General features: G+C 52.2%; 6 protein-coding genes across 6 annotated transcripts; 2 read left to right on the top strand and 4 right to left on the bottom strand.

The window, feature by feature from the left end:
• Window positions 1-220: 220 nt before the first annotated feature.
• PtrM4_072220 (uncharacterized protein) lies at window positions 221-1,110 on the top strand (the record flags this gene model as incomplete). The annotated part of the gene is made up of 2 exons (XM_066105980.1): window positions 221-742; window positions 829-1,110. The coding sequence occupies 2 exons, from the start codon at window positions 221-223 to the stop codon at window positions 1,108-1,110; spliced, it is 804 nt and encodes a 267-aa protein (XP_065964607.1).
• A 7,731-nt stretch (window positions 1,111-8,841) lies between these two features.
• Window positions 8,842-10,175, bottom strand: PtrM4_072210 (Zn-finger protein; the record flags this gene model as incomplete). Its single annotated transcript, XM_001941481.2, has 2 exons — window positions 8,842-9,793; window positions 9,847-10,175. The coding sequence occupies 2 exons, from the start codon at window positions 10,173-10,175 to the stop codon at window positions 8,842-8,844; spliced, it is 1,281 nt and encodes a 426-aa protein (XP_001941516.2).
• A 3,643-nt stretch (window positions 10,176-13,818) lies between these two features.
• PtrM4_072200 (CFEM domain containing protein) lies at window positions 13,819-14,303 on the bottom strand (the record flags this gene model as incomplete). The annotated part of the gene is made up of 3 exons (XM_066105979.1): window positions 13,819-13,853; window positions 13,911-14,043; window positions 14,103-14,303. 3 exons carry the CDS (start codon window positions 14,301-14,303, stop codon window positions 13,819-13,821), a joined length of 369 nt encoding a protein of 122 aa, XP_065964606.1.
• Window positions 14,304-17,132: 2,829 nt separating this feature from the next.
• Window positions 17,133-18,343, bottom strand: PtrM4_072190 (Herpes-BLLF1 multi-domain protein; the record flags this gene model as incomplete). Its single annotated transcript, XM_001941484.2, has 2 exons — window positions 17,133-18,009; window positions 18,066-18,343. The coding sequence occupies 2 exons, from the start codon at window positions 18,341-18,343 to the stop codon at window positions 17,133-17,135; spliced, it is 1,155 nt and encodes a 384-aa protein (XP_001941519.1).
• Window positions 18,344-21,063: 2,720 nt separating this feature from the next.
• Window positions 21,064-21,771, top strand: PtrM4_072180 (uncharacterized protein; the record flags this gene model as incomplete). The annotated part of the gene is made up of 2 exons (XM_066105978.1): window positions 21,064-21,308; window positions 21,570-21,771. 2 exons carry the CDS (start codon window positions 21,064-21,066, stop codon window positions 21,769-21,771), a joined length of 447 nt encoding a protein of 148 aa, XP_065964605.1.
• Window positions 21,772-24,004: 2,233 nt separating this feature from the next.
• Window positions 24,005-25,038, bottom strand: PtrM4_072170 (uncharacterized protein; the record flags this gene model as incomplete). The annotated part of the gene is made up of 3 exons (XM_066105977.1): window positions 24,005-24,815; window positions 24,863-24,969; window positions 25,018-25,038. 3 exons carry the CDS (start codon window positions 25,036-25,038, stop codon window positions 24,005-24,007), a joined length of 939 nt encoding a protein of 312 aa, XP_065964604.1.
• Between the last annotated feature and the right edge of the window lie 724 nt (window positions 25,039-25,762).

Here is a 25,762-nt window from a genome sequence, read left to right as displayed (position 1 = left end):
CACTCGGGATCAACACTCCATTAGTGCTGAAGACGAGGGCTAATTGTGTGCAGATGCTGCCTGTGCGCCGTTGGTCAAACACCGCGTTGAGGAGATACTCACTTCATACGCCGACAAGATTCAACCCTCATACGCCGGCAAGCTTGAACACCAAGATGAACCCGATCCAGACTCACCGTCCGATAAAGCTCCAGATCGAGTACGCGGCCACTTTCACTACATGGCTTTGCCAACACTTGCCCACCTCTTGGCACTCTTTGTACATCCGCCCGCTGCTTTTCTCCCACAAAACACCAGCTTGGTGGTGGTTGACTCTCTCGCGACCCTGGTCGATAACGCATACCCCCGCAATGTAGATGATCGCACTGCGAGGAACAAGACAGAACAATCACGATGGGCTGCAGGACGCAGATTCGCCATTATCAACGAGCTGATTGCGACATTCACCAAGTTTGCAGCAGTGCACGACATCGCGCTGCTTGTCACAAGCCAGACCATCACACGCATAAGAGGGGCCTCGCGTGCATTGTTGGTACCGGCAATGGCAGGGGTTGAATGGGAGAATGGCGTTTCCACCCGCCTGGTGCTCTTCCGAGACTGGCTTCGACTCGGAAAGGCCAGCGAAAAGTTGGACGCTGATAAATTGCAAAGAGCCAGATTCGTTGGCCTTGTCAAGGCCAATGGCGTATCCCTTGCAGATGAAGGGAGTGTGGGCAATGTGGTGCCCTTCACCATTGAAAACGTGAGTAGATCATCATCTAAGGACCCTTCATCTAAGCAGATGCACTCGAATATCCGCTATGGTCATCTCTCGCTGACGTGATTCAGACTGGCCTTTGCGAAATGTCCATAGCCGCGGATGATGTAACTTCTCTGCTTGTCCCAACACATGCCAGGCCGCTTAAACGACACTTTGCCGAGGTGGATGAGAATGCTCCCGAAGAGCCGAAGTCCGACGAGCTCTACGGCTGGATTGAAGATGATGAAGTCGCCACTGAGGGGCTGTTGATTGATGAAGCACCCCTCGAGGATGAAAACGATGCAGGAACTCGCCTGGATGTTGTCGCAGATGGCCACAAGAAGAAGGTAACACGAACTTCCACGGTTTGATCGTAAAACTTGAATGATTCTTCGTGATTGATACCAAGACTGGGCCTGGCTATTCGACCTGGTTCCAAGCCATGCCGGTACACCGGAGCTTATCAGAGGAGCAGTGCAGCGCAGTGCTTACGTCTGGTGTAAGCTCGTGCTCGTATGCTGCTCTTCATCTCTCGTCCGAGGGCCCTAGCTAATGAAACTTCCAATTGAGATACGGATCTTGCATCCACACCGATAAAACAGGGCACCCACGGCCCACGGCACAGGTTTCAGTATTCAGCCGTGTGGGGATTAGGCACGCATCACCCCGGAATGATCACCCACCCACACCTTGTCTCCGCACAATCCCGCTGCAGACACCAAGCGCTCTGACATCAGCAACGAAATTCGTTCCAACCTCACGGTCCAATACTCTTCTTATTTCACGATCTAGCCAAGGCATATGCTTATTCTCCCGGTGGCAAACGGGCACAGCGTTATACCTTATTTATCGCATGCCGCATGCATTGTTTTGGACCTTGTCTCGTCACGCTAGCGGTATTCCAATCCGAGAAGCGAACAAAAGCAAATACAAGAAGAGTGAACTTCTGCACGTGCATGCGTCACGTCTAGGCCTCTGGTGCACACTAAACTTACGCAGGGGTCGGGGAAGCACCCCCGACCCACAGCCCTGGGTTCTCACCGGCAAAACTCAGTACATTCCTGGACATATGCCTTTCTTACTCCGCGAATCTGGGGCCTGCGGGGTTGATGGCTGGCCTGGGCGTGGGGGAAATACGAGCAAACGTACTCGTCGCAGATGAATGGGCACCACCATCAGGCCAGCTGACTCTGATAAGAGACCGGCATTGCGATTAGCATAATCAGCCACTCGCACAATTATGCCTCGCGACCCCACAGAGGCGCAATAGGCTTCACAGCCCCGTGGGCGGACTGCCGCCTTGCCACGCGGACTGCATACCGGGGGCGCATGTCCAAGACACCCTCTCGTCGGGAAGAGCGCGTACAATAACAAAATCTAGGTCCTCCTTCTTCACCGCTATTCCGCCACTTGAACTACACGAGGGGGTGGATGAGGATCGAAACCTTCTACATACCCAACAGGTTCTCAAGGAGGAAACCCCTGAACCTTGGGCGCATAGCGTCGGCTCCGCCAACAAAGCAGCGGCTCGCTGTGGGCCCAAGACAGAAGGTCATTGTACCAAACACGAAGTCTGCAATGTCGCTATTCCCCACGCTTCTCCGCAAACGCACTGGGGAAGGAGGAATCCCGCTCGCTACCGTTCATCTCTTCCCGAAGGAGACGGACATGTGCGAAGGCACGGATGACTTGTTTAGTACACCCGGGGCCGAGCCGCGCCTGACCTAAGATCTTCAAGCTCTGGAGTGCTTGATGTGGGGATCGTGATATTGGATCGCATGTTGGTGGTGTACGACGCCAGGTTGGCTGTGGGCTGATTCAGTCGCCGAAGGACTGGGAAGGGCATGTGTCGTGCGTATGGTTTGGGGTTTTCGGCGGCTCAGTAACGGCGGCCCGGGTATGTGAACGAGGCTAGGGGGTGATGAGGGGGTGAGGTACGGTCGTTAGTCACGAGTTTATCTTGTGTGATATCTTCTTTCCACGAAGTGACAAAGACAAAGTTGTCTGAATAATCGCTTCTGTACGCGCGTAGTCTTGTCGTTTGAATAGTCAAGCTTGTGAACGCACAACGATTAGTGGTTGTGGGTAATACATCAAACTCCTGAAAGGGTGCCGTGACCATGCTCGGTCATCGACGATGACTGCATCCAATCACACGGGATCAAGCACGGCAGAACAGTGACTACGCACTCCTTTCTCATTGCGGAAAGTAGAAGCAGAACACGAAGCACGAGCAATGGTCGTACAACAGAATGATTCACTTCATTTGGAAACCATATGTGTATACACAAGACTACACTAGTCATGAAAGCCGCCACACACCAAGCCCGCAAAACCTACTCACCTTACAAGGTCCATCCCCTACCCTACCCCAACCCGCTACAAGGTCCCCCCCATCCATACCCCATAATTTGTCATCGCCCTACCTTTTGCCCTGCGTATCCTCAATCCAGCGCGTCATCATCCTTGAAAAAAAAACAGCTGAATTCAACACGGGCATGGAAAAAAAATCGGAAAAAATCGGAAATACGGGGATATTGGCATTCATCTCCACACACACACATATGCTTTGCACAGACGATAGTGACATAGTCGTGTTGGTTTTGTAGTTGTTGTTTGTCATGTTCTTTTCTGCTCTGGTCCATGCACGACCGACCGGAGCATAAGCAAACAAAATACGTATGTAGCGTAGGGTAGGGTAGGTAAGTATACCGGTACCAGGCATATCCATGTTCGTCGGTCGGGCGGTTGGTCGGTCGGGCGGTCCATTCTTAACCCCACAGTTTTGTAGTATGTAATCCTTTACTCTTGCTTCTCGGCTGACTTTTCTTCTTCTTTTTTTTTGCTGTCATCTTCCGATCGATACGAATGCGCATGCGGATAAGAATGGGAGTGAGGCTGCTTACTGTATTTTCTTTTTTTATATTTATGCTGCTGCCCCACAAACACAAATACAAATACAAAGACAATTGACGAAGACGACGGGGTGGTGGCGCGGCTACGGATACATATGTTGCTCGTGTCAGCCAGCCAACCAGCCATGCCGACTAAATTTAGCAAAGGCAAGGGGACTCGGGAATCACATGTAGCCCGAATTCCGGTGGAGAGAACGGCAGATCGAGTATGTAGATACGGGGGCGGATTTGGCATCGTGTGGACGAGCTTAGCTAAGGAGAAAAACGAGCGGAATACGAAGGATGAGCTAGCTGCTGGATGATGACATGTCATGTGACTACCGCTTACTGTCGTCGCTGTCGTATCCCATACGTATCACGTGTCGAATGAAAGCCAGACGTAATCCCCGCACGCACTACTACTCCGGTAACTAAAACCGTATGTACTATACACACGTATATTCGTGTGCCGGAACATTAACATGTGAAAATGACTGGGAGCAGAACACACGGCAGTACGGGAACGAAATCTTAAGTTTTACCTACCGGTAGGTTAAGGGTACCTCGTATCTCGTTTGTACCGGCAGAGTACGTACCTCGGGCCAAGTCAACATAAAAAAGCCGCCAAACGGCAATACGCCTAGGCACGACTTCATCCGGTCGGCTCGGCCTTGTCTTGTGTCCGGGTGGGTGTGGCGGCGAGCCCTCGTGTCTTTCGTTGTTTGTTATGCCGGGCCGAGATACCGCAGGAGCGTAGTAGTGCGGCAGAACAAGAAAAGGGAAAAGGGAAAAGGGGGGATCAATGCGCGAGCGATGCCCGTCCTGGGTTTGCGGCTCAGCGGCTAGGAATGTTTTTTCTGTAAGTAGTGTGTGTGTGTGCGTCTGGGGAAATAAAGTGGCTGTTGCTTTGGCGGTGTTGGTGTGTGGAGGATGTGTTGCTTGATTTGGACCATGGGCTTGGGCCTGGGCCTGGAGTGACATGACTTGTGGTACTTTTCGTGGGGGTTGTATGCGGCAATTGGTGGACGGTTATTGCTCTTTTTGCGAGTTTCACATGCCGGATGGCTTGTCGGTTGCTGATGCTGTTGGTGCTGGGTTTGAGCCGTGCGTTTGGCTTTGCTTGACCGGTGGTTCGAGGTCCGAGGTGTATACAGTAAGATGGATGATTACCTTCTGACGTGCATCCAAGGTACACGGGTCTTCTCAACAAAAACATGTAATATCCGTAGCCCTTTGCGCCTTCTTGGTGGTTTCTCGTTGGCTACGTCAAGTCGGCGTATATTAGCATCTAGTATCGCGTTGACATGTCACAGAGCGTCATTGTATTAAGGTATCACCGTACCCCGCCGGAGACGGTCGGATCACTAACAGGCATATGCCATGCCAAAAATACCTTGGTACAGTAATACCAGGATATATCTTCTCTGAGGTCCCTTCATTAACATAATCTCGTAGCGTGGGGAGCCTGTTGCAAGGTTAGCCGCCCGTAAGCAGGCCAAGACATCAATTTAATCGACGTGCTCTATGCTCCACTTCAGACAGATAAAACAGACTGTCTGTCGCGTATCTACAGCCTTGTACGGATGAATAACCGGTCGAAATTAAAAGTATACGTATCGTTGCGCGTTTATGCGGCGGAAGATAGTGCAGATAAGCGTCTGGAGAGCATGACTCGGTCGGCTCCGAAGGTAATGTAGCTTTTTCATAGCTGCAATGCGCGGTCGCTTGACATTGCCCAAGTGAAAATCTATCTTGCGCCATGTTGACGCGCATAAGCTGGACTAGACCGGGCTGGATCAAGAGGACAGCTGTCAAAACAAGGTATTTGGACACCAAGCTTGTGGCCATGTGAAAAGCCGTTAGATGGCTTGTCAACTGCGTCATCGTCGAGTCGTTGCGATCGTAACTTTACTAGAAACTTGCGATTGCTGATACACACAATGCACACCAGTGTCGCGTTCCTTGCAGCGCGGCTTGGTTTTCGGTAGAATTAGGTGCTGGGGCGGATTACCAAATTTGGAGTTTAGCCAGTGGCAGCAGACCAGATATCGTCCAAGCGAGAATAGAGCCGTGCCGGTGATGGGAAAAGGCCCTGACTCTCGTCTCTCATCGCGGGAAGAGTGTTCTCAGTTCCTTTTTTTGGCATGTGAAAAGACCGTTGGACCGCTTGTGAACTAACGGTCAAAGCTGCAAAGCATCGTTGCAGCGCCCTTGCGCAGGGCCCTGACAAGCATCTCTTATATTGCCGTCTAGACACGACTTGATCTGCGAAATAGATTGAGGCGTGGACCTGGTCGACCGTCGCTTGGGCAAAGGAAACCACCAGCCCGGTACGGACGGACGGACGGGCAGGCCGTATTGGATTGGGATGGAATGATGTCTGTTGTACCAGATCCTGCGGGCTCGTATGCGGTGCAACTCAACAAGTACTTTGAAAAGTATATGTTGGATATTATGATAGCGGAGAAATAGTCTCAAGGATGACTGCCGTGCAGAAGAACATACGACGAACATTCGATCTGGTGGCTGACCCGATGCAAGAACGGATCAAGTCTGCTCCATATAGGCGTTGAATCCAACTTCCCCTGCGTGAACTGCGTAAATTAGATGGAGAGCACGGTCTGTGCATTCATCGAAATGTCCCTTTCAGCCGCGTCGGATCCGAGAGTATGCAAGTTGCGATATAGTGCTTGGTAGGGTCTGATGAAGCATACGACTATGCTAGATGTTATCACGATAGGCGGCACCTCTGCCTGATGAGGAAGCACACGCGCCAACGTGATTGGACCACGATGCGCCGTCCACGACCCTGACTGGTGCATTTTTTCCGGCAATACTTTGAGCCCTCGACGCGAGCGCTTTTGGCGACAGATCCGCCTTGGTTTGACTACTTGACTCGCCGGCGACAGCCTCATCCGCCGCCATTTCCTTGTCAGGCAGGTCCGCTCGCCCCAAGTGTGGAGAGTGGAGACCCCACAAGCAAGCAATTTTGGTACAAAGGATGGATTCGCGGCCTGGATGCGCGGCTCTAGAAGCTCGCTAGACGCCCTTTGCTGTACGGGGATGCCGAGTCAGCAAGCAAGGGGCGGAATGGCTTGGTAAGAATTAGTCTTTACTCCGCAGGTCATGTTGGCGTGGGGTGGTCTGAAAGACTAAGTTGGCGTCGTAGTTGCACGGCTGACTTGAGATGCTCCGTCAGCTGAGACACTGTGGTGGGGACGGAGATAGGCATATTCTCTTTGCTATGCGTTATCTCTGCACTTTCGGATGACCCAAATGAGGGGCAGGATCTGCCAAGTGGGCACTAGACGGACGTCTAGAGGGGGGGGGGGGGCCACGATGCTCAGGTACGTGAGCAGATTGGCGTTGAGTACCGGCGAGAACTTTCTTTGTGCCCGCATGAGCAGCCAGTCAGTCATGGCAACAAGGAATAATACTAGATATGCTGAGACGATGCAAACCGCCTTTGATTGCAGCGCAAGGGCTTATCGTGTTTCGGTATTACCGTTCGGCCGCTCACATGTAGCTACATCACAAAACATGATGATGTACATCGTATACAAAATACGTCGGTATTTGCGTGCGTTCGCTTCGCGCCTGCCGGGCCGACAGTGATCAAACGCCGCAAATACCTAGCGCTTCACATAGTACCTAGGTAGGCAGCGCGGAGACGATGCCGCCAGACCTGCCGATTCGCACATGCAGAAAGTTGAGATCGTCATAACACGGGTTACGCGTTGTGGAGTAGTAAGTTGCACTGCTGCGCTCCAGTCCGGGGTGCATGCCCAGCAGCACCCAAGATCATCCTGCCAATACAGCCGGCGGGAGAAATTTGAGAAACAAGCGATGGGTAGGTTGTAGCCAGTTTCGCGCTTGCAAGCCCGACAAAAAGCAAACTGGCCAGTCGCTGTGGCGTATCGGCCAAGTCATCGAATCGCGTCGTGTAGCAAAGAGGACCGTCGGCTCCCGGCGGACATGGCGAATGCAATGAGGGGGGGAAAGGGGGGGTGAGGACAAAGAGATAAGCAACTTCTCAGCAAGGATCCATGGATAGCGCTCAGCCAGAGGCGCTCGGAAATTGGAAACGTCGTTCCATCCACCCAGTTAAATGTACTGCCCCATCCGGTTTCGGAACTGTAACCACCAAAGCAAAAAGCAGCGCCACTGTTTGCTGCGTGTGCCACTTTCTCCACACTCTGACTCCTTCCTTGTTCCGCCCTCTCCGCAAAATTGCAACTCAGGGCCCTTGTGTCATCGTTTGGCTAGCGCTGGTGCCGCTTGGTGTGCTGGATGGGCTGGCGGGGGCTTATCGTACGCAATGTGCAATGAGACAGGAATAGCAGGCCAGCTGCCCAGGTGTGGTCACACAAGACGTGATTCACCGAGACATGTCGTCGTGATGGCCGTGTGTGTGTTGTGTGTGGGTGGATTCACTATCCCTCTCACCGCATCTTCGCTTTGAAGGTGAGACGGACACCCCCCGCAGCCAAAGTGTGCGTGGTACCAGACAGCGGAATGCGGACAAGGACTAATCATGCTTGTGTCATGGTCGAATGATGCGTCTCGTAAACATTTTTGTTGGTCTACCAAGCAAAACTTATCTGCGGGGAAGAGAGACAAAGTGCAGTGGTTGATAGTATGGAGACGAAGAATAGGCCGAGAGTTCCCAGGGGCTTGGGATCGCATATGCGCCTATACCTGGTTCCCTGCGAATGATTCTCGTTGCTTGCACGACCGGGGTACCAAATCACGTCACGCATGCCAACAATTTCTCTATCCATAGCATAACCATCTCGTAATTGCAAACTCAACGACACGTGTGACTCAAGTAAGTGTGGATTGGGGTTTCAATTAAGCGCTAAGCAGAGGGAAAGCTGTCTAATCAACGCTCAACTGCAGATAAGCTGGCGCTTCCCTCGCAACAGTCCGGGCCTGATGATCAAGGACAAGTGGAACATATACAAGATTGCGATTTGCCAGATGCGGCTTCGCGGGGTATTGGATCCGACAAAACAGGTATAAGGAAAGAAGTCTATCTGTGGTGGGGGGCAAGCCGTGTAATAATGAAATCGTGATATGCCGAAGACACCCACCCTCGTACATGTGTCCGTGTCTAAACTCATCGCTCGCTAACGTGGAGAATGACGAAATGCGAAAATGCTGACAAAACAAAACGCCGATGCAATGCTGGTGGAGTAGGGTGTCGAACTAGTTGCGGTGCGAGAGATCTTCGCCGACCATGGAGGCCGTCGTCGATGAGTTGCCGGACGAGAAGCCGCTGTTGCTAGGGCCGTTCAGGAGGTCTTGTACGGCCACCTTGGGGACTTGCGGAACCGGCAATTTGCGTTGGGCACCCTCGGGTTTCGAGATGATATCACCGATGCGCAGGCCAGATGACTGGCTAGGCACGTAGGGTTGTTCCCGTTCTGTCGACGGCTCCATTGGCGCGAGTGCAGGCACAAAATTTTGGTTGAGGCTCAGATGACGCAAATGGGGTAGCTGGAGGTCATTGAAGCCATGCGGGCGTAATCTTGGTGAGTGTGCGGGGGTTGCAAGGGGAGTGTGGTCAGGCGTGGGGCTGCAAGAATCGTGGGAAAACGTGGGCGATGGCGGGGCAGTCGAGTTCGGCGAGCCCGGTCTTGACTTTTTCGTCATTCGGTGTGTGTAAGGGTCGTCGTCCTCGTGCGAGTGAGACCTTGACATTGGCTGCGACGAGTAGGCATACTGGGAAAGACCGGGCAGACGACTAGCGTACGGGTGGTAGCCGCTCGTAATGTGATGTCTACTTGAGTGGGAGAAGTGGCCCGGGCGCTGCTCTAGTCTTGACGCTGCGTCTGCAAGCAAGTCCATGGGGCGAGATAGGCCGTTGGGACTGTTGCTGTTGCTATTGAAGCCGCCCGTGTGGTAGGCAGCCAAATCGTTGCCCATGCTCGGAGAGTAGTTTGAGAACGAGTGGGGAGGCGAAACGTTGGGAGAGCCAAGTTGCGAGCCTGGGGCGCTACGTGAAATTGGCTTTGACGGAGGAGGCATCATGTGGCTAAGGCCACCTCCGGGCTCCATGAGGCCAGCTTGGACGGCAGCAACAGCAGCCTGGTGGGCAGCAGCGTGTGACTGGCCCTTGCCCCGCCGTGAGTTGGGGTTGTTGTGTATCCTCGAGTGTCTGTGAAGTGTTAGCATTGGACAAGGTGGCATGTGGGCAGTGGTGCGACATACCGGGTGAGTTCGTCTGAGCGAGAAAAACGTTTTGTGCAGCCGGGGAAAGTGCAGGCATGGGGCTTCTCTCCAGTGTGGGTGCGGATATGGCGAGTCTGGTGCTCCAGACGGTGAAAGGCCTTGTCGCAGAGAGGGCACTTGTAGGGCCTGGGGAGATCCTGTCGCGGCTCCTCCTGCTGCGAGGCGTTTTGCAGTAGAGGCGCCATAAGGCTGACGGCGGCAGTGGCCATGGAAGAGTTTGGTGCTGAAGTAGGCTGGAAGGCTTGTTGAGAAGATGTGTCGGGATTAAGCAGGTTGGCGAAACCTGTCGAGGCAGAGTTGGATTGCATGTGACCGAGAGTGAAAGTTGGGGGAAGGGGGATGATGGGGGCTCGGATATATGTATGGATCAACTAGGCGGGCGTGTGGGGGTCGACTGATGGCCGTCAGGGCTGTCTGTGCTGAGGCGGGCGAGGATATGCCGGAGCTCGCGCAGAAAGAAACGCGGTGCGCCAATGCGGCTTGGCTACCTTCGGGGGCGCGAGTCGTGGAGACGTATCAAGAAATGCGGGCCCCTGCGCACCTGGGTGATGACTTGCGGAGAGCAGGCGTGCAGGCGTGCAGCGGGTGCAGGGAGTCGCTGGAGCGAGACTTTTGCGCGTCGCAGTCCTTTTGGGCGATCACCTTGGGGGCGTGTGGATGTGGATGATGTGGACTGGAGTGGAAGCGGAACTTGCCCTTGGGGGCGGGCTCTGGTTTTAGATGGTTCAGTCGTGTGGAGCAGTAGTCGTTGGTTGAGCGCACGACGTAATTTGCAGTCGTGAGAATTCTGCAGCTGAAATTTTGCAGCGGTGAGTGTCGGCGAGCGAACTCGCTGGGAAGCGTGAGGTTGCAGGTGGCTACGTGAGGCTGTGGAGTGTACAGCGTGTATCAGCAGCCGACCGGGGCCCCCAAACACCACTTATAGCAATGGGGCATCTATACGCAGAGTGAGGCACCCAAGTCAGATGGTGCAACCTGCAACGTTGGCTGCCGACGGCCGTCGTGCAAATGGGCGTGTGGCTATGTGGGTAGCGAAGCTGGGGAGAGAGATAAGGGCACAGTGACAGCTGGGCTTTGTATGGGGAGACGTCACCATATCTGGGGTTTGTTTGTGCTCTCACTCTGCCACTGCCATCGCTTTCGGGCGCTCCTTCCTATGGAGTCTGATCCTTCCATTAACTCCTCGTACCTGTGATTTGCATCCGTGTCTCCTCCCCTGACGACGCCCCTCACCAGACGCCTCTGCCTGGCGGAGACACCGGGACAGGGAGACGGATGCATCCACCGTCTTTCACCATTCCCTAACCATCCGATAGGCCTAGTCTTGGCCGCCCTCGTGTGTAGACGTATGTATTGCGACCATGTCAAGAGCGCTTCCGCACATGTTCATCCATTGGTTGCGTCACATGGCCAATAACGCTCCTCATCACGCTGATGATTTACCCACTGGCTCTTGATGGTGTTTCACCGCAGCCTGGGCGACGAGTCGCTGTGGGGGTTGTCAATTCCTGGGGTACGGGAGTGGGAGCAGGCTTCCAGCTTCTTCCCCGACGTGCTTCATCTCCTCACACAGCATCAGATGAGCATCGCAGCATCTCCCGGCGCCTATGCTGAGGGGTTTGAGCACCCGTGCGACGAAGCCGCGTTGTTCTGCCCTACCGTCCGGCCCGCCTTGGATGCATCGACCCGGCCACCCACCCTCTCTCTGCCAAACCAAGTCGGTCAATCTATACAGTACATGCCGACCTCTCCCACTCACGACACCCGGGTAATCTCACATGCCAACAATGCTTCTTTTCATCGCCCTATTTATTGCCCAAGGGGACTGGCTATATCGTCGCCGGTGCCGCTCTTGTATTAGCCCATGCCGGTCCGCCACACCCATGCTCCTGGCTGGCCATCTCCAGCTAGAACCCTGCCGCAGCAGATCGTGGGGGACTTTGCCCTGCGACGGTCCGCCTGTCCCGAGCAGATATGACGTCCGCTACTTGTGCTAATTTGCCTATACACAAGACTGCATCGACTGCATTAAGCTCTAGCTGCCTCCCTAACAATAGTCACATGGTGGTTTGCTACTTAGCAACCGCCTGATACACATGTTGCGCTGCAATCTCCCACCGGATCCGCTATTCTTATCTCTTGTTCGAGAAATTTTTGACTCCAGCTAGCCCCTCAATAGCTCGCCCCGCTTTGGAGTCGCTTCCTCCGAGCGTACCCCTAGGCCGAGCCGACAGAAATTTCACGCGCCAGCGGAGGAGCCTCTCACGATAAAACGCGGTGTCGGAGAATCTCGGAAAAGCGGCGCTGACAAAGATGGGGCTCCGCTCAATGCTACCGTAGTGGCCTCCTGCCACCCTGTCCTCCGAGGAATGCAAGGTACGCCTTCATGGAAGGATTCATGGAAGCACTGTTCTTCCAACGTCACCTCCCTAGCCCCGAAACGCTGCTTTATGCCGGCCTTCTTCCACTTCCCGCGCCCGCTATGAAGAGCATAGCGGACATTGACCGTGTTACAGTTTCATTGTTCCTGGACTAGGCCTTTGGGCTTTATCCTTCCGATAACATGTGTGACAGTCGCTCCATGTCGGAACACTGTTGCCGCCAATACACCGGCCTTCATTAGCGAAGCACACCCAACAGAACCTGCTGACAGACACTGAAAACCTTTTCACCATGTTCCTCGCACGCCATAATGTCATAATGTCATAACCTGACATGATCATCACCCGTGCTTACCTCGACACTTTTTTTTGGCCAAAACCTTCAGGGTCTGGCTGATCAACTGACGTATGTCGCAGATCTTGAAAGAGCAGGTTACGCGTCAAAACAGACATGCCCGACCATGTCGGTTGATCCACGGATAAGCTCTCTGGGGCCCCGCAGCCGTTGACTGCGGCTAGACAATCCAGGGACATCGCCGTGATGACATCGCCACCATCGCACAAGGGGAAACTTGCTATGCCTAACCTCGCCGTAGTGGTTGTGTTGTTTGCCAACACCCTCTCGTTCCAATCTTGCACACCGAGCACGCGACTGCAAGAAGTTGCTGGAAAGAGCCAAGCATTTAGTGGCAATCTGGATGCAGACAGAGTGGAACGTATGACGAATGTTGTGAGCCCCAGTATGCATCGTGGATCCCCCTCCAGATTCCAGCCTTCCCCGGCCCTGAAAATTCTTATCTGGACCATCGCGCAACCTTCTTCTGTAATCTGATGTGATGTAATCACGACAGTGATCACATCTCGTCAATCGCGATAGCCAGATACGATCATCGGACGATTTCGCCAGCTGGCAGACCACGATATGCACCGTTCCCGCTCTCCACAGCAATGTCACTACATTTGTCATATTGCATCTTCCGAGCATGACACTGGATAGGCACAGACTGTCTTTGGCCCAACTGCTTCCCGGTCTGGTTGAAAATCCATAACACCACGAAACCATGTGTACGTAACAACGTGGACATGTACGCACTGCTCACTTGAAGAATCCGGAACGAGCAATGGGACGCATACCTTCCTCTTCAGGAGGCAGGTGCACCAGCATTTAGGCCTGCGTTACAAGTTGGTGTCATCACTGCGTAAGAGTTTGCACACACCACAAGCGTGTGCCGTCCGACCCTGCTCCACTTCCCGAGCCCATCGTCGACCCCAGGAACCTGAAGCCTTTTTAGACTCACATTGGGACTCTGTAGTTCCCGTCGCTTTCCGTCCAATTTCACTCATCGGACTAACCTACTTCTCACGGCCGACGCCACAATCGCAATGCTGGTCAAATGTGGGGTTCATAAAGTTATTATTGGTATCGCAATCAAGTCCGCAAATGGATTTCGCATGCACGAAAACGTCTTTCCCATGATATACAGATTTCATTTCATTAACCCCGTCCCTGGGCGCCTGTCTCCATCTCATAGGATATCGACAACATTTTCCGACATGACTCTTTCCCCTTCTATTGACAAGGGGGGTTTAATACGTTCAATGCCGCTGCCAAAATTGTTAGCATTCCGCTTTCTCATGGACTCATCATTGGAGATGGCTTACAGAGGTTTTCTCCAATGCTACACGCTGCCGCTGTGCATTTTGTCACTGCGTCGAAGAATGGACCGCACAGGCATTTATCGTCTACGTTGGGGTCGCAGCCTGCAGTTGCTGCAGCTTGGTTCCAGCAATCCATCTGGGTATGTCGTCAGTACATCGTATTTACATATTGCCAGTAGTGTGTATGCAACTTACTGGGCATGGTCCAACGTTCGCCACACTTCCACCAATACCGGGTCCTCCAGGCTTCATCATCATAGGCCCTCCTTTAGGTCCAGGTGGTCCCGGTGGTGGAGGAGGTGCTGCTTTCCGCGATACAGCTATGGATGTGGATGTGACAGGCGAAGCAAGGACAACCACGGCCGCCATTAAGATAAGAGGAACTGTGTAACGCATCTTGAAAGGATGGTGTGATATGTGTAGAATAAAATGACCGTGAGGTAATTTAATTTTAGGCAACGAGGGTATGTGTAAGTATTTCTTTTTTGTCTTTCTGGGGGTGTTGATGCGTTTGGCTCAGATCGAATCTAGTGTTAACCGCGATGGTAAAAAAATTTGGAGAACCGCCTATACGCGTTTTCTTATAACCCCAAAAACCTATCCGTTGGAATAGGCACGCGGAAAGCGTTTTATTAAATTAGGGTGGAAGGTGTTGGCCTTCATGCGGGTCTGCTGCTGTTGTTTCGCAATCTTGCCGCACCATGAGGTTACAGATGGTGTTGAAACGACGCCCGTACGCTGGCACCGCTTACTTGAACACGGTTCGCCATGATTGGAAGTAAGTGGGGCAGCACCTAACCGCTGCGCCGGGCACGGAATGAGTTTGGTATTATTCGGGTGTCCGGATCGAGTTTTTTGTCAGGACAAAATAGAGTTTTTGACTTGACAAATCGTTAGGGCGCAATGGTGGTGGTGGTTGGTTGGCGGCTCTTGGTCAATCTTGTATAGTGTCTCTTTTGCTAACTTCTGGGGTTCGCAACGTCGCGACATGCGGCGTTATGGCGACATTCCGCATGTGGGTTATTGAGGAGAAGCGATCAAATCCCGCGCCTTGGATTCCATTGCAAGAAACGCATAGTGTCGCTAAGGCGCCCTTGAGCACAATACGATGGTGTTCCACGCCTCGTTTCTGCGTCCTTGTTCTTTGCTTGCTCCGCCCCGTTGGTCTTGCCATGCCACCTTCCCCATCGCGAGCCCGACACCCGAGTACCTGTTTCAGTTATAGGTGTTTTAATGCCTGCAGGGCTGAGGACACCAAAACATACGTACGTCTCCGTCTTTAGTTGCCTCAGAACACGAAAATGGTTGGCCTGGCTGGGTTGTTGGTTGGCTCCACCTGCCAGCCGCGCTGAAGCTGGAGTCGATCACGCAGTTTGGCTCCACATGCTTAGTTATGCGGGTCTGGCGGGTCGTTGCCGTAACGCGACTTCGATGCGGCGTTCGAGATTGCAGCTTCACGATTCTTGCCTTGGGCTGGCTATCCCAGGCTTAAGCGGTGGCATCTAGTGTGTGGCTAGGTATTTCCAGAACAAGACGTTATGCTGACACCATGCTGTGGCTGGAGAAGCTGCAGCACGTATTTGCCATTTTCCATGCTTACAATAAAGTAAAGGATGTTACATTCTTGAGGGAAATGAACATAGCTCTTCTCGTATACCAAGACGTCTTCTCTCTCATGTCCTCTACCCCGCTGACGCTCCCCCATTCCTTCTCAAAGCCGAGGCCCACGAGAGCTTGTTTCAGACATTGATACCTCCGTCATCCCCCTCATTTCTTGAGCTTCCCGTTTGCGCCACGCCGCCTCTATCAAGCTTCTTGCCTGCTTCAAATGCACGGCACAACGTGGCTAGGCCAATATCAAAGGGTATAAGACTTGACCCTCAGTCCCGAGGCATGTATCGCATTGAAAGAACCCCACCTGATCTGAAAACCTGGAAGGATTGGAAGGAAAAAATCTCTGCATCCGCATCCGGGCTTGGTAGATGTCCGGGAGCCAAGATTTTTCAGAGTTCTGTCAGATTCTGGATGTCCGTAGGGTGGGTCTGGAATGAGATGATACGGGCACCCGGGTGTCATAAAATACTTGACATACATACTAGTGTAAAAAGGGCCATTGTCATCGCCAAACATGCCTATCAGGTGCTTACCCACACTGTCCAAGTATTTCATGACACATAGGTGACGGGTAATTTCCCCGGGCTTTTCTTGTGTAGAGCTTGGATCCTCGGGTGTAATCTTGGAGTTTAGGGTACTAGCACTAGCATACCGGTATTATGGGCGCGCATATAGGGCTGTAAGACGATGACGTCGGCCTGTTACACAGCAAAGTCTCATGGCCGCAAATGACGGATGGAGGTGTGGTTGCTGTGCTGACAAACTCGGATACACCAAGGCATTGATATCAAAGGCCCCCTTTTTGCTCGTCTTGTGATTATAGCTCGAAACAGCAGGTTCAATGCAGTTGTTGGGCACCTTCCTCTTCTCCGGTGGTGAAAGCGGAAGGTGGCTGTAATCGATAATACGCAGTGACTTGGCTTATCGCCTTCCTTCTCTGGAATCACCGAAGAGTTGTTTGGGTGTCAGAAGTAGTCTTTCATTGCCCCTGAAGTCAGCGTCAGATACACCTGGAAGAGTTAGGGGTAGTGATGCTGTCTCGATCTGGGTGGGCTTAGAGACCAGAAGAGCAAGATAGACGCTGGTGTTTGTTCAGACGTAGTGGCTTGGTGCTGTCACAATATCTAGGGTCTAACTTCTACGCGCCTCTGGAGGTGTCTGTTGTCTACTGTATATTCTAGATTCGTGATTACTCATATGCCGTCTTATGTAATTGAGTGCCAAGGTACATAGCGTGTAGCTGTTGCAACACGTGAGAGTCGATTAAAGAATACTAGTATCGAACAAGGAGCGATGTGCGTTCTAAACGATGCCTGAGTACCTTGAGGCATCATGTTGATTGCTGATCTCTTGTGCTCACCACACACTCTCCAAACTACATCGAGAGCCCTTCTTCCCTTCGAGTACCCATTTTGAGCATGTCTAAACATGCTGGAATCACGGTGGATATGCGAGAAAGTAATAGAGTCGAAGGCATTAGAATGAGTTTTATGTTTAGGTGATAAATTGTATCATTACCCTCCAAAAACCGAATCTACTAAATCTACTACTTCTCAGAAAAGAATTAAAACTTCCACCTCATTCCGTCATCAAACAAACTCATTATATGCTCTAAGAGCGACCAGCAGGCGCAGGCGCAGAGGGAAGGACACCGCTGTCCAGGGTAGTAGCAGTGTAGCTGGCGGCGCAGATGACAGAGTAGGTGTCGTCACCGTCAAAGTAGCCAGTGTTGACAGCCTTGTCGGCGCCCCAAGCCTGAGTGTACAAAGCGCAGTAAGTACCGAGGGGAACGCCGTTCTTAGTCAGGATGTAGGAGGTGAAGAAGTTGCAAGGCTTGTACTCGCCCTTGGCGTTGGCGAGGTGGTTCTTGTCGAAGTTGGTCTGGGCCTGGCAAGCAGCGGCGCACAGAGAAGGGTCGTATGGGTTGGTGTTGAAAAGACGCATGCCATTGTAGGTGTCGTATTCTGAGCCGTCCTTGGTGATAAGAGGAGCGTTGATGGCAGCAGGGAGGTTGGCAGGGGCGTTGAACCCAGCGACAGTAGGGACGGGCTTGCAAGCAGATCCGTCGAGCTTGGAGTATCCGTTGCTGGCGGTGATGACTACGTGGAATTGTTCACGCCATTGACCCTGGTTGGTGGCCGTCTTGGCAGTGACGGGGTATCCGTAGAGGGAGCACTTGATGTTGGTGATGGGCTGAGGGTTGGTGCAGTCGGGTGCAGGATTGTACTTGGGATCACGCTCGGCGAAGATGTTGAAACCAAGACAGAACTTCTCACTGTCGCAGAAGGCAGCGCATTGGTCCACGTTGTATGTGCCGTCCTCGATGTTCTTGTAGGTCATGTAACCAATCTGCTCAGTGGATCCAGTGAGATCAGTGAAAGACTTGGTGTAGCCGGAGGGAGTGCTGGCTTCACGAGCAGCCTTCCTTAGGGAGTTTGTAGAGGCGAGGTAACCATCAACAGAGTCGTCTTCTGGGACTGATCCAGCACTATAAAAAGAATTAGTCGGTCGGTCTAAAATTCAATCTTTGATATATCAACGTACCCTCCAGGCTGTAGTGCACAGGCGTCGTTGACGTTGACATCACGCTTTCCAGCTCCAGGTCCAGTGCCCTTGACGATGGCACCAGCATTGACAACTGCTGCAAATGCGGCTTTGGTAGCAGCGGCTTGGTTGTAAGTACTTGTCTCAGCAGTCTTCGTGGGGTTGGGGCCCAGGATGGCAGGTATTGGGACGGCCTCAGCAGCTGCAATGTTGATCTTCTGGGGTAGGGCAGCAACCAAGCCGCCGAAAGCAGAAGCGATGAGAAGGGTGTTGCGCATCTTGAATGTTTTGGTGGAGGGAGATGACCGGAAAGAACTGATGTGTTGGAGTAGATACCTGAGAAGCTTGTGAGGTGCTTTGGATGAGGACTTCAATTGACGAGCAGAGACATGTTACTTATACATGGTGAAGCACTTTCACTATAGACATGGATGATTCTCTAACCGAGCCTCGTGTTGTTAGCAGCAAGCCACTGCTATGGCTAGACGCCGCTTGGAAACTTGGGCGGTACGTAGCCAGCTCGCCATGTTTGTCGTAGGGCTTGCCAACTTGGCCTGATCCAGCACGAGATGGAAAGCGCGGTAAGCTTAAGTGACAGAACTAGATCTCCGGAACGACGATGAGCCCAAGCGGCCTGTGGCTTGCATTCTCATCGGGACCGACAGGTACCATAGTCAGGTCCATAATCAAGTGGACATGGGCAAGAGCAAGGGGCGGCGTTCAGGAATGGTACGATCCCACCCCACCGGTGTAGTGGGGAGCTCACTGATCGCGGTCTCCGAGTACATCACATTGTTTGCCGTGCAGTAAACAAGACCAGAGATAGTCGAAAATAGAGACGGGAGAGCGTCTGAGGCTAAAGCTTGTCGTGTGAACGGCGCGCCTCGTTGGCTGTCACGCTGATCTCTTTAGCGAAGCCATGTCGGAGCGGGAGATAGCTTATGCCAATTTCCACAAATGCGATAGCTTTCATGCACCGTTCCCGCACCACCAAGACTTTGACGCCTAGAGGGGAATAGCGCCCCCACTGTAGATAGCGCTAGCACGCTAGCTTTTGCAGAATCTGGACAACACCCCTACATGACGAAAGGTCATCTTCCTACCAGGTGCTCGGTGAGTCTCCGCTCAATTATTGACACCTCCTCCCACGTTGACACTTTCCGGCATTCAGTAGTGGACCTCGCGTACTGTTTTCCAAACTCTCCGTAGCGCCGCAGCTCTCTTCAGTGCGCTTGCCCGCTGTCTTCGAGATGAGTGTCGCTGTGCCACATGTCTGCAGCTTTGGACGTGGATTGTGTGGTTGAACAGCCCAAGGCCTACCATGGTCGTTCGATTCTTCGGTGCACTGACAGACCCAGCGGGCGTTCGACATGTGCAGCCCTGACTGGTACGTCGGTCAAAACGAAACAGGCCGGTGAGGTGCATGTCACGAGCGTGGCGTCGACATGTCAATATTGAATTCAGGGCACATACTTCAAACCGTTAGCGCACAGCCGCGGCCCTCTGCAAGCTTAACCGCCACCTCTGAGTTCGCTGGGTCCAGCCTGCTGGTTTGGGAGTCGTCAGGTACCGAGACCACGTTTTCACAGGGCCGCCGTCTCCCACACCAACTCTGACTTCTACTGAGACCCATGGTACCATATGAGTCTACGCGGAAACCCCGCAGCCGGAGAATTCGCACATTGACACAGACTCTAGGACCTAACGTTCCTCCATTGTACCTGGGTTGAACCTTAACCAGTTGAAATCGTCACTCAGGCCTCCAGTGAAAGTACTGTTGGCCGAGTTCGCATCGGTGTTTAGACGCTCCGCCAACCGCCGACTCCAACCAGACGATTCCTGCCACACGTGAAGTCTGCCACGATGGCCGTCTCCAGATGCGAGCTGAGAGGTGGAGCCGATCCACCTCTCCAGCGTGGCAGTCGCAGAAAACAAAGCCACATTGTGGGTGACGCTGTGATGGTGGAATGACTCAACAGTGTCACTTGCAGAACGCTAGTCCATTGAGAAGGTTTACAAGCGAGCGGTTATCCACAGGACTTGTCAAAGGTGGCTGGCTCTGAGGCTGGCTCAAACAATGGAATTCTTGGGGCTATGGTATCAGACAAAGAATACGGTCCACGCAGCTAAGATACGGATGGCACGGTACGGCTGTCGTCCGCACAAGGTCCCAAAGTTCAATGCCTTAGGGCTGTCTTTGTATGGAACGCGAAGCCCTACGCGCCTGGGTATCATGAAAAACTTGATGCCGTACCTGTGCACGTATTCAAGTTTTTTTTGACACCTGTGTACGCATAAGGCTCGGGTCTCAGGGTCTACTTCTTCCCCACTTTTCTCCTGTCTGTATCTCAAGGCTGACATTAGACGATCGTATCTACAGTAAGTGCACTACCAAAATCAAAGTAGCCTCCATTGTCGCGGCTCGCTACTCATACCCTACGGAAACATGGCTAGTCGCCGAGCCCTCGAAGAATACCAAGCGTCGGTACCGGTGAGTGCAGGCTTGGAATGCTGCATCTGCTACCACGCCTACTTCCCGACATCCATGGGTGTCGATGCGGAGATGCCGATGCAGTTGCCATGTGGACATGTCTTTGGCGAGAAATGCATTTCAAAGTGGACATCTACTAAAAATACATGTCCACTATGTAGACGTGAATTGTTTTTGCCAGGTTCCAGCCACAAAGACGACGATGTTTGGGTAGGCCCTGACTTGGCTACCCGAAATCTCGGCTCCACCTCTGTGGCAGCCTCGTTTGAACCACAACCTCCACACGAACAATTCAGGATTAGCGAGGTGGAGTTATCGCTGGCTCGTACCAGCACGGCTGCACACCACTGCTTCGAACACCATCCAGGCCCTTGCTCAGCTCTCCACCAACACGCCGGGCAGTATTCACGCTCGTACACACGGCGCGCCCGAGAGTCAAGCCACCGCAGGACGTTTGTGGCTTACCTTCAAACCGGGGATGTTTGGAACACATCACTCGCCGACCACATGGACGACTCAGCTGTGACTGTAGACGAGGACATCTGGTTGACTTTGCTCAATGAGGATGAATATGCGAGCTTGCCGTACCTACGTGAGACGCCACTATACGAATTGTACCAACAAGACGAGCTTCTAGACTCTGCATTCGAGGAGTTAGTTATTGATCACGCGCAGTGGATGAAAGAGGTGGAAGAGGAAGCAGAAATCCTTGCTCTTGATCGATTGGCTACCTCGTATGATATCTGCGTCCGGTAGGTACAACCAGGTTGCTTGTAAAAGACTGACTCCTGGGCTCATCCCACCAACACTCTTTTAGAAGATTATGACATGTCACACCGTAGGGTGCAAAGGTATGTTCGTCAGCTGTTTTCTTTTGTTATTCATGGCTTGTAGTCTTCATTCATTCAATTACACACATCGTTCACGTTCTCAATCATAATGGAAGTTCCATATTGTACAGCTAGAAACTACAATCATTTAGCAATATTAGAAAGATACCCTCACCAACAAAGCTTCGACTCAAACGCCCTCGCCGCCCATTCAAAGCCAACATCCCCAGATTTCGACGGCTCACTGCCGTCCAGCGAAGCGACGCTACTCCAAGATGCCGTGCTGCTAGCTCTCCTAGCCAAAGCCGGTGTCGTCTTCCTACTCGCCTTGCCACCTCCCCGGACCCCGCTTTCCGCACTGAAGACGCCTGACTCGCTAGAATGAAAAGCGGTGGTCTCAGCCATCATCATCGTCTTCGGATCCTTCTCCGAAAACGGTGCGTCAACAATGTCCTCTTCAGCATCGTACAAGACATCATCACAATGCTCCTCGCAGAGTAGCGATTTGATGCTTACACTGCCCACACCGGGTAAACTTAATGCAACCGGTATCCTTGTGCGACAATCCGCATGTGTGCATCGCAACGTCCCGGGTGTCTTGGGGAACGCACTACGCGTAATTTGGCTCTCTTCAGCCTTTTTCAAACTCGAGGTATTCAGGCTGAGAGGTATTTGGAATGGTGTGCTTGTGGCTGGCGTGATAATCTCGACGTCGTAGGCGGAGAGGGATAGTCTATCGACCCAGGATGGCGTGGGGAGAAGCTTCTTCTTCGTAGTGAAGTCGGACGTGGAAGTCGTAGGTAAAGAGAAGAGCGAAAGAAGGTATGGCTGCGTTGCGGAGACGGTTGGGCGAAGGAAAGTACTGCATGCTTTACACGAGCATGATATATTGAGCGACGGTGACGGCATCATCTTCGCTGCGTCGTTGAACGTTGGGGTTTTGTCGCGTATTCTTTCGTTCAACGTCTGTAACAACAAAACTCGCTGGGCTCTGGTTGTCTGACAGTCGTCTTCCCCCCAAGCACCCGTTTTCCTTCCTTTTTGTAAACGAACTAGTGGGCTCCGTAGCGTTAGTCCCCTGTTGGTTCGTCCTTTTCTTTGTTTTGTCTCACGAACACCTTACCCCCTCCCCCTCTCTTCCTGAAACAAAGTCTAGAACCCCCGTCTTCCATCCTCCCCCCAACACCAAATCTCCTCGTCTCACTCAAAGACAGATAGACAGACAGACAAAGGACGATACTGCGAAACGGGGCACTCAAAAGCCATTTTGGCATCGCTTTGTTCGCAAACAGACCAGACAAGCCATGCTCGATGACGCCAAGCTTAGAAGCTTTTTTTTCTTCATACACAAACAAACACATGGGCATCCATCTAAGTACACCCATCGCACTCGAAAATCCCATGTATGTGTGCACAACTCTAACTACTTTACCACGAATAACTTGCTTTTTCCCCGCCAACAACCGCCCGCGATCCAACCCCCTGACCCGTGCGTATGTGTGTACCTTGCAGAACCCAGAACCAAACTTGCAGAGCTGCGCAGGCGCGGCACAGCGGTAGCGGCGGCGGCGTTTAGACCAAGTATGCTTTGATTTGCAAATGCCCATGACGCCTCGCTCGCTGGGATAACCCTTTATTGTGGCGTTTTGCGCCTCTTTTTTTTTTTGGCGAGGCGCGCGGTCCAGGTAAAAGAAAAGAAATGGAAATGTTTTGGTGATGGGTAGGTAGGTAGGGATTAGAGTTAGATATACACGTGGAGGCTAAATTTAGGTGTTGGAATAATGGGGTGGTGTTGGTGTGAAGAGGTGAGGAGCGCGGAGATGTTTTGTGTTGCATAAATGCCTTGCGCAACACGTGGGGTATAAGTGTATGTCTATTTATTTCTTTAAAACAAAACTTTGGTGATAGACTCGTAATGTTTGCGTGTTTGATTTACTAATTTCCCCTGGCTCTTTAATATATGCAGACGTCTTCGCATGCAGATTCACACTCTGCCAACTAATATACCTAGCGAATGTGACCCCCACGACAACCTTCTTTACCTCGAATAGGCAAACAAACAAACATACTCTTCGTCGAATACAATGTGTTGATGCAAATCATAGCGAGACATGCTGAATTTTGTACATGGGGCTTGGAAGTGGCAACCAAATAAGCGACGGGTATGGTTGTATGTGAGAACAACTATTTGATATTCCACGCTGTGCTCTAGTACTAACCGTGGTTGCTGCCCAGCCATTTGGCTGCTCGTTGACAACCACTTCTATGTTTTGTTGTCATGGGCCTCTCCATCAGCCTCGCCAGGATTGACTAAAACAGGGTAGAAAACGGGTTGTCTCCTAGCTAAGCGTACGGATTTCTTCATCCATGTCTTTATATGGGACTTGTTAAATTGTTCCAAAAAGGTCAGCGTGGGAAAGTGTCCAACTATCTGTCAGACCTTCGGAGAGGTCGTCAGAATGGTGAGGAGGATTATCCATGACTGTTCGCTCTCATCTGTGACGGATTATCGAAGACTATGACTCTTTCAGCGTGACACTGCTATCACATCGGTGGTCTTCATATCTCCATCTATTGCCACGTCAGTGAGCCCTTGTCTTGAGTCGGACACCACTCGGCTATCGGACTTTTGGTACGCAATCCGGGTCCGAGCTTTCAGGGAGCGTGCTAACCTTGTCTTGACTGACCTCTTCCGTAGAAACGTCCTTGTCTGGGCTGATCGGAGGAACTCCCATCTCCCATCTATTGAAGATGGCGATGGTACCGCAATCGCCAACACTAACAAACCATTGACCATCGCGGCTCCAGGCAGAGTGGCGAAACGCAAAGGCCTTGTATTTGGGTATCTCGATGGTCTTGTGGGCTTTGATGGAGCGAAATGGATCTGATATCCCTCGATCGACATGCAGCTCCTTGACCTTCTTTTGCTTGGATTTTGTGGTCCCTGAACTAGTGCTAACAGCAGACGAGGCTGTGGACGCCGTGCTTCCTTCGCGCACGTGTCTTGGTAGGCCCAGCGGCAAGCCTTTTGTATTCTGTGACTCTGGATTCTGTGACTCATCCTCTCCCATCCCGGAGTCTTCTAGGCGTTGCAAGTCCCAGAAAAAAGTCTTACTCTTTTCGTTCGCTGCTGAGAGGATGGGGTGACGACCGAGTTGGTGGAATATTGAAAAGCGAATATAAAACTGGTTAGTATGTGGGAGTTCAAATTGTAGGAGTCGCTGGAAGCGTCCACCCCAAGCTGACCGTGTGTTTGAGGTTGTGTTGGCTTGGATGGTGACTGGACTGCGGCTATGGACTGCGCTCGAGGTGGGAATAGGTGCCGGAGGTGTAGTGAGCCGGTCTGAGTTGAATTTATCGATACTCCAAAGAATAATCTTGTCTTCCCGGCACGCATGACTGAGTATCAGATCATTGTACCATTGAACACTGAGTAAGTCAGCAAATGCGACACAAAATTGGAAAGAGTGCATCACCAGTCGATAAAGTCGGTATGAATCTCCGTGGTCGAGAAATGTGGATAGTGCACCTTGAGCGGCTGGTCTGTTCCAACGTGATCTTTGAGATGGTCTGGTACAGCCCACTAAGGTGCGTTAGAGGTATGATTATACAAGGATATTGGAGCACCCACCAAGCAGATCTTCGTATCCATACCCGCGGTAAGGATGTACCGGCCTTTGGGATGATAGGCCTGCTGATATCAACATGTTGCTAGGAACGATTAGATAGTGACTTACAAGGGTCAAAACCTGCTCTTTGTGACCCTGGCCATAGCATATTGCCCCAAGCGGTTGTCTTTCATGCGACGGATGCAGGCTCCAAATGCGGAGACTGAAATCAATGCTGACCGAGGCCAGTATTGTTGGGTCTGTGGGTGACACAGCAAGGTCGTTGACGGACTGCAAAGTATAAGATGACCAGTCTGCGTGCTGCGGTAAAAGTGCTTACATCGCCATGGCCTATCAGCGTCTGAGGCGCGTCAGTGGATGCAGTAGGTCCGAAACGCATAACTTACGGATACAAGCTCGCCTGTTTTGACATTCAAAACCTTGATACGCGAATCACCAGTCACACAGACGAGTGGGTCTCCGCTCTCAGCCTGAGACCATACGACGCTGTTGTAGTTCAGCTGCAGGGTGGGATGCAATTAGTTAGGGCGAGCAGCGGATGTACACAAACGACCTACTCTATCACCCGCTGAACCATGCTCTGTAGAAATCTCTTCGTCCTCGAACCACCGCAGGATTTCAATGGTGTCATTCTTACCCAGTACGCAGCGACAAATGATGGTCTAGATCAATTAGTAGACGCAAGATCAGACACAAGGTGATACACACAAATGGGCCTCCGCACACAGCAAATACGGGATCGACGCC

Source organism: Pyrenophora tritici-repentis, chromosome 2 (genome assembly GCF_003171515.1).
Source record: "Pyrenophora tritici-repentis strain M4 chromosome 2, whole genome shotgun sequence".
Lineage (NCBI taxonomy): Eukaryota > Fungi > Ascomycota > Dothideomycetes > Pleosporales > Pleosporaceae > Pyrenophora > Pyrenophora tritici-repentis.
Note: the sequence above shows the minus strand (reverse complement) of the source record. Positions and strands in the feature narration are given on the sequence as shown.